Below are 13,141 nucleotides of genomic sequence, written 5' to 3' on the forward strand. Positions count from 1 at the left end.
TCTTACCACAATGTGTCGTACCAAAAGAAATCGATCAAAAGATACTAGATACAAGATCAAAATATATCGTTGCAAAATCAATAATTATTATACCTAAACAAGATACATGTCTAAAATATCACAAATTAAATATTGTATAACTTAATATCCTAACAGTCCTGATCGATCATTTTAAAAATATACACACTAACGACATTTAGATTGTTCAGTTAATTTATATTTGGTATGAAACCTAGTCCTCTATTGTAGTTGAATGTAATGTAGCCATGCGACTGTGACACAATAATGACAATCAAATCCGTTGAATTTTTTATGTTTGTTGATTAAGTCACCTACGTAATTTTTTGTCTCTATCAAGTTTAGGAAGCTCCATCATCAGCACGCAAATTGAATAATAGAATGATATTTTTCATCCAATTAAGTGTTTAGCTATAAGCCATCAACTTCATTTTTGGTACGAATGACTTAATTAATATTATGTAAAAGACAAACGATTTTGATAAAAAAAAAAAACGCCTTACGTGGGGCTCAGATGGTGCATTATTATATTTTAATGTTGTATTGAAATTGAACGACGAGATTTGTTGAAGTATGAAACTTCAAGGACTAATTATGTGATTTATTCTAAAAAATAACAACATTCTTAAAAAAAAAAGGAACGAAGGGTTTAAGACTTGAACTCCAGATCTTTTAGATAAATGTCCAAACTCTAACACCTTATCACTATGGTACACAATTGAGAATTTGTAATTCTAAAGGCTATTAATTATATAATATTTTCTTGTATGTAAGGGCTTTATTTTCAGGCTGAAAATTTGAGAAAACAGAGGCCTCAAATGCCTCCATCCTAGTGCTGGGCCTACACTTATAGATCAATATTATAGCCTATGTCATTAGTGTAAATCAAAATGTCGACTATAATAATTTTTTTTGAAAGAAAGTACAATGACAATAAATTTACAAAATTATTTCGATTTTACTTTCACGACCTAATTCCAAGGACCACCATTAAATTTGGATTGGTAGGCATAGCGTGAAGGTTTAACACCGATCCATGTGTCAAATATATAGTGCCAATCGTTAAGTGCACCGCCCTGAATATTAATAAGATTGGGTATTAATATAATTAATTTCACCAATTAAAAAAAGGAGAGTAATTTTCACACTCTATTTTTTGATATTCACACTTATTTTTTTGTACTTCATTTTAGTGTTGAAATTGTATGCATTTGAGACAGTTGGATAATTATTTTTTTCGTGACCTCTCATTTTTCCACGAAGGAATTTTGATTTTTTGAATTAAATTTTGTAGAAAAATAATTTGATTTAGACTAATATTTTGAGAGGAAATTGTAGTTGTATTCAAAAATTTGTGTATAATACTTACTTTTTGGTGAATTTCTTGGATGAAAATTTTGTACGAGAACTTCATTTTTAGTTTAAATTATTGAGGTATTGTGTAGGGACGAATAAGAATTTGAAAAAATAGTGTAGAGGAAATCGAAAATTAAGATAATATGGTGGAAATTTTAAATTTTGAAAAAATAATGTGGCGGGAATTGAAAATAATTAGTGGTATTGTATTTTGTCAATTATAACTATCATTTACTGAACATTCCAATTGAATTTTTTTTATACGATACGTTGTGGATATGAAAACGCCAATTTATGGTGTTGTCATAACAAATGTGGTTATATTACTGAATTTGCGGTATGGTATTTTGCTAATAATAACTATCGTTAACTGAGCATTTCAATTGAATTTTTTTTATACGAAACGTTGTGGGTATGAAAACGTTAATTTATGGTATTGTCATAACAAATTTGGTTATATTACTGAATTTGAGGTATGATATTTTATTGATTATAACTATCGTTAATTGAACATTCTGATTGAATTTTTTTATACGAGACGTTGTAGGTATGAAACGTCAATTTATGGTGTTGTCATAATAATTGTGGTTATTGTATAAAATTTGTAGCATTTTACAAATATTTTTGGCTTGGGTATAACAATTGTTGATTCTGGTACGACATATTTTGATTTTGTTACGGAATATCATACGAGTCAAAAAAATTTGGTACGATTCATTGTGATAAGATAATGTCAATTTATGGTGTTGTTATAACATTTGTGGGTAACATTATTTAATTTTTGATATTGTACGCATATATTTGGTTAGGGTACAAGTATTATGGATTTCAGTACGAATAATTATGGTTACATAATAACAATATTTTTTAATTATAGGTAACCTGCTAATGACCTGTTCAACAGGTAAATTTTAATGTACAAGTCGTAACTAGAATCATAAATATGCATTAGAAAACCAAAAATTGGCATAAGGAAAATCACAAATTGTCATAATTTAAGCATACGGTATACCCTGTGTACCATAGCTTCCTCCAATTTTAAATTTAACTAATCTTAGCGCTTTCCTTTGTATATTCAGACTAAAAGAACACTCTAGCATTGCATTTTGCGATATATGGTTCCGATCAAGGTGAGCGGTTTAGTAAGTGTTCCCTTTCTTCGGAATCCCTTTGAGTCTATCTATTCTTGGCAATTCCTTGTTGTGATTGATAAATGTTTATTCGTTGTCCTCGTACTTATTATTGATGATCATGGACTTACAAGATGCCATACAAAGTTAATGAGTAATATTTTCGATTGACTGATTGCCTTTATTTTTAATTTCTTGATGTTTATCCGTTGGCTTTACAATACGGTTGAAACTATGCAGTGGCACGGGAGCATGTTTATCCGTTGCTCTTTTGTCTTCGGGACCATATTTATGTTTGTGAAAGTTCAAAGAAAAGACTCGTGAAATATCATGATGACTTTGGCCGCTTAATTGATTAGGGAAAAAACTTGTAAAATATAATGTGATTTTAGTGCTCATTAAGAAAAAGACTAGCTAGTGAAAAATTAACCATGTGACTCTACTCCGGCTTAGGAAAAAGCTTTCAGGTGTCGTACATACGTTGTTATGACACTTCATTAATCAGTGAATCATCCCGTTGATACAAGTTGAGTCATTGACTACATCATTTATTACTTCGTTTGTTGATACTATTCATTGGGCCATCGATCCTTATTTTTTGAAATAATTTCTTTGTCATCCTTAGTTATCAATTGTTCATACATATGTCATGTTGTATTCTTTGTCCTCAGCATGCTTGACTAGTCACTGAGCTTTCAACTGATAGACCTATTTCACATTTTTATATGTTATTTCATTAAGCAGAGTAGTGGACTTTGAGGCATTGTCGTGACCCACCGTTGGACCTATTTCACATTTCAATTCGTGTGTAATTTTTCTTGTACAATCATACAACCCGAACTGGAGGGGGGATGCATCTTCAGCGCATTATAGCTGAACATTGATGAGCTCCATTGCCTCTAATGAAATGCGACTTCTTACTTGTTGAAAAAGTTCGTCATGTATTTGCCAATGGCGGGGGATGTTAATAGATCTCTGGAATGACCTCTGAATCTCCCTGAACTGATTTTCCAACATCTTGTGTATTATCCCAAAAGTTTTTTGTAAGGATGACATGGTACCCTCAAATGTAGCTTCAGCCTCGCATATACGAACTCTGCCCTGTAATATAATAATAAATTGTGTTTAAATACGAAAGTTACAGAAATATTCTTTAGTGTAGTAGAATAATGTACATAATTAGTGAAGGTAACAATGCATAAAGTGATTATACCTCTGGCTTGAATTGCTTCCGAGGTGCATACACGTATTTGTCCATGCTGCCACAAACCTATCTCTGTACGGCCTTAACCATGTATTGAGAAGGTATTGTAAGAGCTATGGTGATGTTTATAGTCATCGCACATGGCATTCCACTTCTGATTGAAAGACGTTTCGGTCGTTGAATTAATAAGCAATGCCATGACATGTTAAAGTCGTTAAACGACGGACCAAAGACCCCTCTGCAGTGCTTTATTATACACTAGTTGATGTGCCAAATGCAAAGGATGTGACGTGCTGAGGGAAAACATGCTTCAATGATGCTAAGAAGCGCCAAATTCCGATCTGTAACAAACATCGATGGCAACAATGCCCCCTTCCAAGCATCCATTTCTTTAAGGTACTCATGGCCCATGTCAGGTTCTCTCCCTTCTCATTTTGTAAGATGTGCAAGCATGAGAGAATAAGTGCACATTGTGGATATCATACCCACAACCTCTAATAGTGGTAATCGGTACTCGTTGATTTTGTATATGGCATCAATGACCAATACGGACGGAAAGTTTACAGATAGCTCTAGGCTTTGAGGATGAACCCAAACAATATCTGTGATTTCATTGGTGTGTGGATTTGTAAGATATTCATGCAGGTATCTTTTATTTATTAGTTGACGTAAGACAAACGGAGTAGAACTTAGACCGTCCCGTTTTGCTATGTTATCAGTATATTTGAGGTTGTAAATGCTCTGAGCACTTTTAGTATTTAACGGGTTTCTTTTCTTCAAAACACTAAAAATTTCACGAAACGCGGTGTTGTTCGTCATGTCGTGCATAATTTCTTTCTCCTCTGGTATTAACTTTGATGGGTACTCATGCCTATGAAAAAAATTTACTGTTTCATGGTCATGGAATCCACATTCAACTTTACACCCCACATGACACCCCCTGGAGGTATTGGTATACCTCGCAACTCAAATGGGCACTCGCATTTTTTTGTCCCAATATTCTTTTGCAAGGATTGCCCTTCAACTACATTCTGTGTCGATCTATACTTCTCACTTCTTTTACAACTAAGAATGCACTTTGGCAGCTTGCCACCAATTAAACTACCAAATTTCTTAATGACAACAACAATATCATTTTCCCGACCGACTTTTCGCACCCAAGCTATCACGTCGTCTTTACTTGGAAAAATCTATAAACAAGAAAAAAAGAATATGTATAAGTTGTTAAAGCATCCAACTCCAAATCAATTGGCAAAGAGTGGAGAGGCCGCCAGGCTCATATACTAGTATTGGAGGAGATAATTAACCAATGTGGGACGTTAATGGTATCAAAACTAAAGTTTCGGAGGCTTTTCCCCTTTGTCTGTGCCATAGTTACACTTTCTTTCATTGTGATCCGTGTGTGTGTATTCCGGATCCGCACGTGCGAGTCAGGGGTTGCACATGCGGAGGAATATTGGGATTTGTCCTACATTAGTTAATTATCTCCTCCAATACTAGTATATGAGCCTGGGCAGCCTCTTCACTCTTTACCAATTGGTTTGGAGTTGGATGCTTTAACATAAGTACAATATGATCCAGTCTTATTATAATTTCTGTACTTTTAAATTAAATAAGTAGTATGCATAAGAACAACGGTAATAATTAACCTCATCAGTTATGAATTTGGGTGTATAATCGCAAAAATTATGGGAGACGACCTCCCCACTAAGAATATCATTCTCAATGGACCAACTATCTGAAAATGAGAAATTGTAGTAATCCATAATGTTTTTCTATGTTTTACAAAATCAGTGTGGAAAAGGAGGGAAGAGCCGTAACAGAGGAAGAGAGAAATGATATTGGAAAGATGGTGATGTTTGAGAGATGAGCAAGGATAGGGAGGTGATGGAAGGAGATGGTGATTTTGGAACGATAATGTTGGATATATAAGGATAAGAGGTGATGATGAATGACTATAGTTAAATATAACAAGATAACAAAAAATCTTGTAGTTGTAATTGAAGATAAAAAGAAAATCTAAATAAGTGTTTATAGTTGAAGATAAGATGATAAAAGGAAATCTAAATAAGTGGTTAGAAATAAAATAGATAAAAGATATAAATAAATACAAAATTAATAAATTTAATAACATAAAAGAATTATAAAATTTTTAAAAAAAGAAATTTACTCATGTATATAGTATTAAATAATTAAAAAACATATAAAGTGTAAAATATATAAATAAAAAGACCTAAAAAATAGATAAATGAGTAATTAATTAAATAACGTAAATGGATTAAGAAATTAAATAAAAAATAAAATTAATTACATATCCATAAATAAAAGAAAAAAAATAAAATGAATATTACATAAATAAAAGTGCAAAAAAAGATAATAAAGAAAATAATTCAATAATATAACAGAATTATGAAATTTAAAAAAAAAAAAAAACTGAAAAAGGGGAGGTGGGGGAGCCGGGGGGTAGAACAAGGGGCTGTGGGGCCGGGGGCGAGAAGAGAATTGCTTATAAATTCTTATCCACACTGACAAGTGACAAGGCTCAGAATTGACAAGGCTCACAATCTCATCTTCAACAAACAACCTCAACCAAACCCAAACACAAACACAAACACAAACACCAACACCAAACGCAGAAAACAAAACAACGATGGGCAAGGAATCCGACTCCAACACGAAAAACGGTGCCGACGAGTTCAAGCTGGTCGGGTTCAACAACTTCGTCCGGTCCAACCCCAGATCCGACCGCTTCACCGTCCTCCGCTTCCACCACATCGAGTTCTGGTGCACCGACGCCACCAACACCGCCCGCCGCTTCTCCTGGGGCCTCGGCATGCCCATCGTCCTCAAGTCCGACCTCTCCACCGGCAACCTCTCCCACGCCTCCTACCTCCTCCGCTCAGGCCGCCTCAACTTCCTCTTCACCGCCCCCTACTCCCCCGCAATCGCCGCGGCCTCCGATAACGCTAAATCCACCTCATCCATCCCCACCCTCGACCACTCCGCCTGCCGCGCCTTCGCCGCCTCCCACGGCCTCGCCGTCCGCTCCATCGCTCTCGAAGTCCAGGACGCCGCCCAGGCCTACTCCGTCAGCCTTGCCCACGGCGCCAAGCCCTCGGCCCCACCGATTCCCCTGTCATCAGACGGTGCCGTTATTGCCGAGGTGCAGCTGTACGGCGACGTCGTCCTGAGGTACGTGAGTTTTGGAAACCCTAGCCGTGACCCGGATGGGTTCTTGCCGGGGTTTGAAAAGATGGATGGAACGGCGTCGTATGCGGATTTGGATTTTGGGATAAGGAGGCTGGACCATGCTGTGGGGAACGTGCACGAGTTGGCGCCGATGGTGGAGTACGTGAAGGGGTTCACCGGGTTCCATGAGTTTGCTGAGTTCACGGCGGAGGACGTGGGGACGAACGAGAGCGGGTTAGTTGTATCAAACCCTGGTTAATTTTTTATTTATTTTTGGTTTCCCCCCATGGTGTCCCGCGGCACCGTGCGCGCCTCGGACTATTCCCTTCTCCACAGCGGTTTGACACGCTTACGCGTTGTGTGAGGTGACCCCAAGAGTAACTGGCAAGGGAATCAAACACCTTAGGATGGAACAGACGCTAGGCCAAGACCACCAAGTCAACTCCTCGGGGTTAACCCTGGTTAATTTTGTTAGAGCATCTCCCCTGCTTACTTCAATTTTTACTCAAATGGGAAAACCCCAATCTAAGCATATGGGTAAAAGCTTTCATTTGGTATGAAACTTGTACCCGAATGGGTGAACCCAAATCTAAGAATAAATTTGAGTAAAATGTTTCATTAATGGCATGGTTGTAAATTTGAGTGGCACAAATAGCCTTTTAAAATTTGAAATCTGAGTTCACCTTGATTTGAGTAAAACTCACTTTGAAATAAGTTGGAGTCCGATAAGGGAGTTGATTTTGTCTTCTTTTTACTCAAATTTTGAGTAAAAATCTGAGTAAAAGCTTCATTTGGTATGTACCATTCGAGTAGACAAACTCAAATTTAAGTGTAAATTTGAGAAAAAAGCTTCATTAATGGCATAATTGTAAATTGTGAAGAGAAAAGTATGTGTTTGAGTCAACGATTGCAGTGAGAACAAGGGCTGGAATGGAAAATGATTTGTTGGGCCCGTTGGATTCGAGTAGACAAACTCAAATTTGCTTTTTGCTTTTTCCATTACTTCTATGGAAAATTTCCCCTTTTTGTAACTAAGAACTGAAAAGCTTTTATGAAAAAAAACCAATAAGCAAAATAGATAAATGATTTATTAGGCCGAGGACAGGGGGACCAATGAGAGCGGGTTAGGCTAGGTTTGGCTTAAAAAGTTAAGTTCAAATTTTTTTTCTTCTTTATGACTTATTTTTATCCTTTTTAAAAAAATTATGAGTTTCGATCAAAGACGAATCAATAAGTCACAAAAATTTGATGCAAAACTAACAAATACAAAAAAAATAAAAAATTTTGAATAAAGACGAAAAAAGTTAAACTTAACTTTTTAAGCCAAACCTAGCCTTAGTTTTATAAAATCTTGCTCCTTAATTATGTTACCGAAATGGATTTATTCGGCCTGTTTGATTTTTTTACATCTTGCTTTTATTTTTACCCATATTTTGTGGACTCTTTTAGCATTTTCCATTGCTTTTATGAAAAAATTCCCTTTTCTGTAAAGGAGAACTGGATAACTTAAAAAGAAAAGAATACCCAATACCAAAAATAGATAGACAAATTTGGCCTATAGTTTGCAGTTAGCAAAATAATACAGTGAAAACCAGAAACACCTTGAACACCAGAATCACTGGCAGTAGATAAGGTGGTGTGTGCTTTGAGTCTTGAAAAATATGTAACTTGTATACTATATGTTCCAATTTTTTGGGGAAATAAGTAACAAAGAAAAGCCATATTTGTTACGTGTTGGATATACAATCTACATCGTCAAGGAGTGTTATTCTGACATGATCTTTAATGGTAGCGTATAATGAGTCAATGACCGCCTAAAGTGCTCAAAAATCACAGTACTATGGCCCATTGGCTGCGCTTTCAACAGGCGTGTTTTAATAATTAATACTCCATTAAGTACCCAAAATGCTGGATGTTGTTCCTCTCATTGGAGACATTGGTATTATATCATCAGTATACTAATAAACTAGCTCATTGCTATAAAACATTTCCGACTGTGGTTAGCAAAAAACTAGAAAGCTGCAAATTACTATAAAACATTTCCAACTGTGGTTAGCAAAAAACTAGAAAGCTGCAAACATTTCTTTACGATAAATTGACAGTTACTAGAACAAAACCCAATCAGTCACCTCAAAGAATGGACACATGATTTTTAACTGTGGGGGTGAACACATATAGTAAAAAAAATTGGAACGAGATGTAGAAAACTCGATGGTGCAGGTCACTAAATTTGGAACGGCAAATTGAATGAATGAATTATGTTATATAATTTTATTAATATGTTCCAACAGGTTGAATTCGATGGTGCTGGCTAGCAATGATGAGATGGTGTTGTTGCCGATGAACGAGCCGGTGTTTGGGACTAAGAGGAAGAGCCAGATACAGACATATCTGGAGCACAATGAGGGCCCCGGGGTGCAGCATTTGGCGCTGGCCAGCGAGGATATATTCAGGACGTTGCGGGAGATGAGGCAGCGGAGTGGGGTTGGTGGGTTTGAGTTTATGCCGTCACCGCCGCCTACTTATTACCAAAACTTGAAGAACAGGGCGGCGGGTGTGCTGAGTGATGAGCAGATTAAGGAATGCGAGAAGTTGGGGATTTTGGTGGATAGGGATGATCAGGGTACATTACTCCAGATATTCACCAAGCCTGTTGGAGATAGGTACGTTAAGGACTGCATTTATGATTATCGGTTATGTCTTTGGCTCTTTGCAGGGAGTACATACATCATGGTTTAAGGTCAAACCAAATTTTCTGAATGCGGAAAACCTTTAGCTTACTTTATGACTAGAATCTTGAAGGAGATGAGAATATTTTTCTAAGATTCACATGATTCCTGCATTTGAAACGGATTGAAGTGGAAAAGTGATTCTTGATGACCTATGCAGCAGGGAACCACATTCTCAAACAAAGTACTTTAATTTCTTTAAAAAATGTTCACTGGCTAATATCCAGAATTAATCCAAACATTTCGTTGGAATTATCTCAGCCATAAGCTTACCTTATGGCTGATTTGTGATTCCTATTAATCAGATTCCTCTTCCTACTAAAAGATTAAAGGCATTCGAACCTAGTCTTGTGTCTTTCTTGAGTCATATGTGAATCAATCTATCTTGGTTTAAAGCAAAACCCAATTTGTTGAATGAGCAAAACTTTGAACTATTGACTTTCTATTTAATTCTTCTTTGTTGATTTTGGGTTCAAACTTATATCTAGGCGATATTGGTCATGTTTTGAAAGCAGACTTGGCTTGTAGCTTTTTGTGCTTTGGTATCCAATAGCTTGAAGTAGTTGTATTTTCGAGTAATTGTTGTCTGGAGCGAAACATGCTGGGCTTGTTCGTTTGGGGTACTCAAAACCCCTGCGCACGGTCCCCAATAAATTTTCTCTATCTTTCTCCACTCATTACACTTTAAAACCTCCCTCAAAACCCGAATTGAACAAGCCTGCTAAGTTTTCTGCGCATCACACTCGGTATATTCTCTTCGTGTAATGGCCAGTCGGAAAAAAATCTCCACCCATGCAAGTTGCTGTAGGAAACTTTATCTTGAATGATGATTGGTGCGGATTAAGTCAAAGTTCAATAATGATAGGCACGCTAGACAGGAGGCTGTGCTATGAACCATTGCCTGGTGAGCATGGTATTATGCACCTTGTGACAACAGATGGCAACTACTGTATTCCTTCTCTAGGGAAGACAACTGTTGCAGCCAGGACAATGATTTGCTCTCAGTCCAATCTAATTTATTAGGGATTCTTTTATCTGGACACCCTCTGCCTATTTTGAAGTGGATATATCAGTGGAATACGTATCAAAAAAAAAAATTGGATATACCAATGCAATGGGGAGTTTGATGTATGATGTATTTCTTGTTTGGAGGCTTGACCGTTTTGTACAAGATTCCTTTGGTCTTCTGTTGTTTTCATAATTATCTGCCTTGTTTGTGTGGGGCTTCCAATTAAGTGATGCTTCGGTATAATTCACCGCCAACAAAGCATTCCAGATATGTAATTGTAACTTAGTAATCTTGCTAAGATATGTAATTAGATGCTTATCATGTTCCTTTGTTACCACAATCTTCTGATGAAATGCTGGGAAGTGTTCGAGTTCGAGTTTGAAAAACCTTTTCAAAAACTATCTTTCCCATTGAATATTCTGCTACTGGAAACCCACACACCACACCGCCGCCCCCCAATCCCCAATTTTGCTCCTTGCATATGATCTAGATGTTTGTGAACATGATATATGTGCTCTGATCCTTGTACTGTATGTTCTTGAGCAGGCCAACCCTGTTCATAGAGATAATCCAAAGAGTAGGGTGCATGCTCAAGGACGATGAAGGGAAGGCATATCAAAAGGGTGGTTGTGGAGGATTTGGCAAGGGAAACTTCTCAGAGCTCTTCAAATCCATTGAGGAATATGAAAAGACACTTGAAGCAAAAAGCATTGCTGATCCAGCTGCTGGCGCTGCATGAGAGCACCATCCTTGGTTTTTGCAGCCTTTGTGTTGCGCTGTTGCAAAGGAGAAGTAGAAAAAGAATAAGAAAAATAAGCCAACAATAGTGTTGAGTAAATGATGAAAAATGCTAGCCATGGGCGGTGGTTACGATTTCATAACTGTGTCGGAGTATCTGAAAGTTGTATAGAAGTATACGAAGGTGAATTGAAGTGCGAAAAGAGTGTTGAACGTCAAAATTTGTTGGCATTTTCAATAAAGGCAGAATCAACAAGTTATTAGTGAGACTGTGTTTGTTGTGGTGCTTTAAATAGAACTTTTGTCATTGCAAGTTCATGGTTGGGTTTAGTTGATGATGTCATATGTGTTGGCTTATGTCATTTGTCTGTTATTTACTTTGTCTGTATTTTGTTGGTCTGTAAACATAGCTACTTGCCCAAGTCACCTATAGAATTGGGCTGTGAAATTCTTCGCTGCTGTTGGATGATCATGCCATATGCTGCCCAAGTCACTCATGGTTGGCCACCCAAGACGAAGTGTGACTTGTGATTTGGTGATTCCACTCACTTGGACGATGGATCCATGTTGTGAAAATGAAGCCTATTCTCGGCTTGATGATTAGATGGGATGTTGCTTGTGTCAGGTCCCACTTGGTTCGGAAATCAGGATGATATAATCGCTACTCCTTGGGATGTGCATGCTATCATGTTTGTTATCCTATCTCATGTTGGAGCTCTGCAGGTATTCTGCTCGATGAGGTATGTCTCTTCTTTGAGACTTCAGATGTACTTTTATGTGATTTAATGAAGTTTTTACTTATGGCTACAGTGAAGTTGGACGGTTGGTATATTTAACACTTAAAGTCAAAAAAAAAAAAATTTCACAGAAAGTTGCACATTGTTAGAGTTTGTCCCACATTGGTTAATTATATTCTCCAAAACTAGTATATGAGTCTAAACAGCCTCTACACTCGTCAATTTGTATTGAGTTGGATGCTATAACATGATGTTAGAGCTAGGGTCTCGGAGAATTTGTTCCCCTTTGTTTGTTCCATAAGTGCACTGTTGTTTGTTGTAATCCAAGTGTTATGGATCGTTTGATTAACTCTCCACGTGCGAGTCAAGAGTCGCACATGCAAGGGAGTATTGGAGTTTGTTTCACATTAGTTAATTATTTCCTCCAAAACTAGTATATGAGTCGCCTCTCCACTCATTGCCAATTGGTATTGAGTTAGCATCTAACTCAATACCAATTGGCAATGAGGGGAGAGACAACCCAGGCTAGTAAACTAGTTTTCGAGGTGATAAATAGCCCATGTGGGACAAATTCCAACACTACCCCGCATGTGCGACCCTCAACTCACACGTGGAGAGGTCAACAAAGAATTTGGATCATATGGATCACAGCAAAATAAAGTGCAATTATGGCACAAAGGGGAAAAGCATCCGAAAACTTAGCTATGATACCATGTTAAGGCATCTAACTCAAAACCAATTGGCAATGAGGAGAGGCAGCCCATGCTCATGTACTAGTTTTCGAGTTGACAAATAACCCATGTGGGACAAATTTCAACACATGTAATATTACGTTCCCGAGAGATTATGTTTCACTGCCACCCAATTAACAAATCAGTTTTTCGAGTATCTATTTTGGTCTATTTCATAATATCCAGGTGATAATCTACTGGGATTGTAAACTTATTGAAAACTCGACGTGCTCCTAGAAATTTTTAACATGGCGTTTTGAGACCAGATGCGTTGATCCTATTATCACACTTCTTATGGCC

General features: G+C 37.1%; 1 protein-coding gene across 1 annotated transcript; it reads left to right on the forward strand.

Moving 5' to 3' along the window:
• The first annotated feature begins 6,216 nt into the window (after positions 1-6,216).
• LOC131331971 (4-hydroxyphenylpyruvate dioxygenase) lies at positions 6,217-11,689 on the forward strand. Its single transcript, XM_058365952.1, has 3 exons — positions 6,217-7,131; positions 9,189-9,560; positions 11,182-11,689. Exons 1-3 carry the CDS (start codon positions 6,359-6,361, stop codon positions 11,372-11,374), a joined length of 1,338 nt encoding a protein of 445 aa, XP_058221935.1. The 5' UTR covers positions 6,217-6,358; the 3' UTR covers positions 11,375-11,689.
• Positions 11,690-13,141: the final 1,452 nt, after the last annotated feature.

The sequence above is a fragment of the Rhododendron vialii genome, chromosome 7a, assembly GCF_030253575.1.
Source record: "Rhododendron vialii isolate Sample 1 chromosome 7a, ASM3025357v1".
Taxonomy (NCBI): domain Eukaryota; kingdom Viridiplantae; phylum Streptophyta; class Magnoliopsida; order Ericales; family Ericaceae; genus Rhododendron; species Rhododendron vialii.

Excerpts from the sequence above, each read along its gene's own strand:
- LOC131331971 (XM_058365952.1), top strand. The coding sequence starts at position 6,359 with ATGGGCAAGGAATCCGACTCCAACACGAAAAACGGTGCCGACGAGTTC. Across the intron at positions 7,132-9,188 it reads GTGGGGACGAACGAGAGCGG|GTTGAATTCGATGGTGCTGG; the intron begins GTTAGTTGTATC and ends ATGTTCCAACAG. Across the intron at positions 9,561-11,181 it reads ACCAAGCCTGTTGGAGATAG|GCCAACCCTGTTCATAGAGA; the intron begins GTACGTTAAGGA and ends GTTCTTGAGCAG.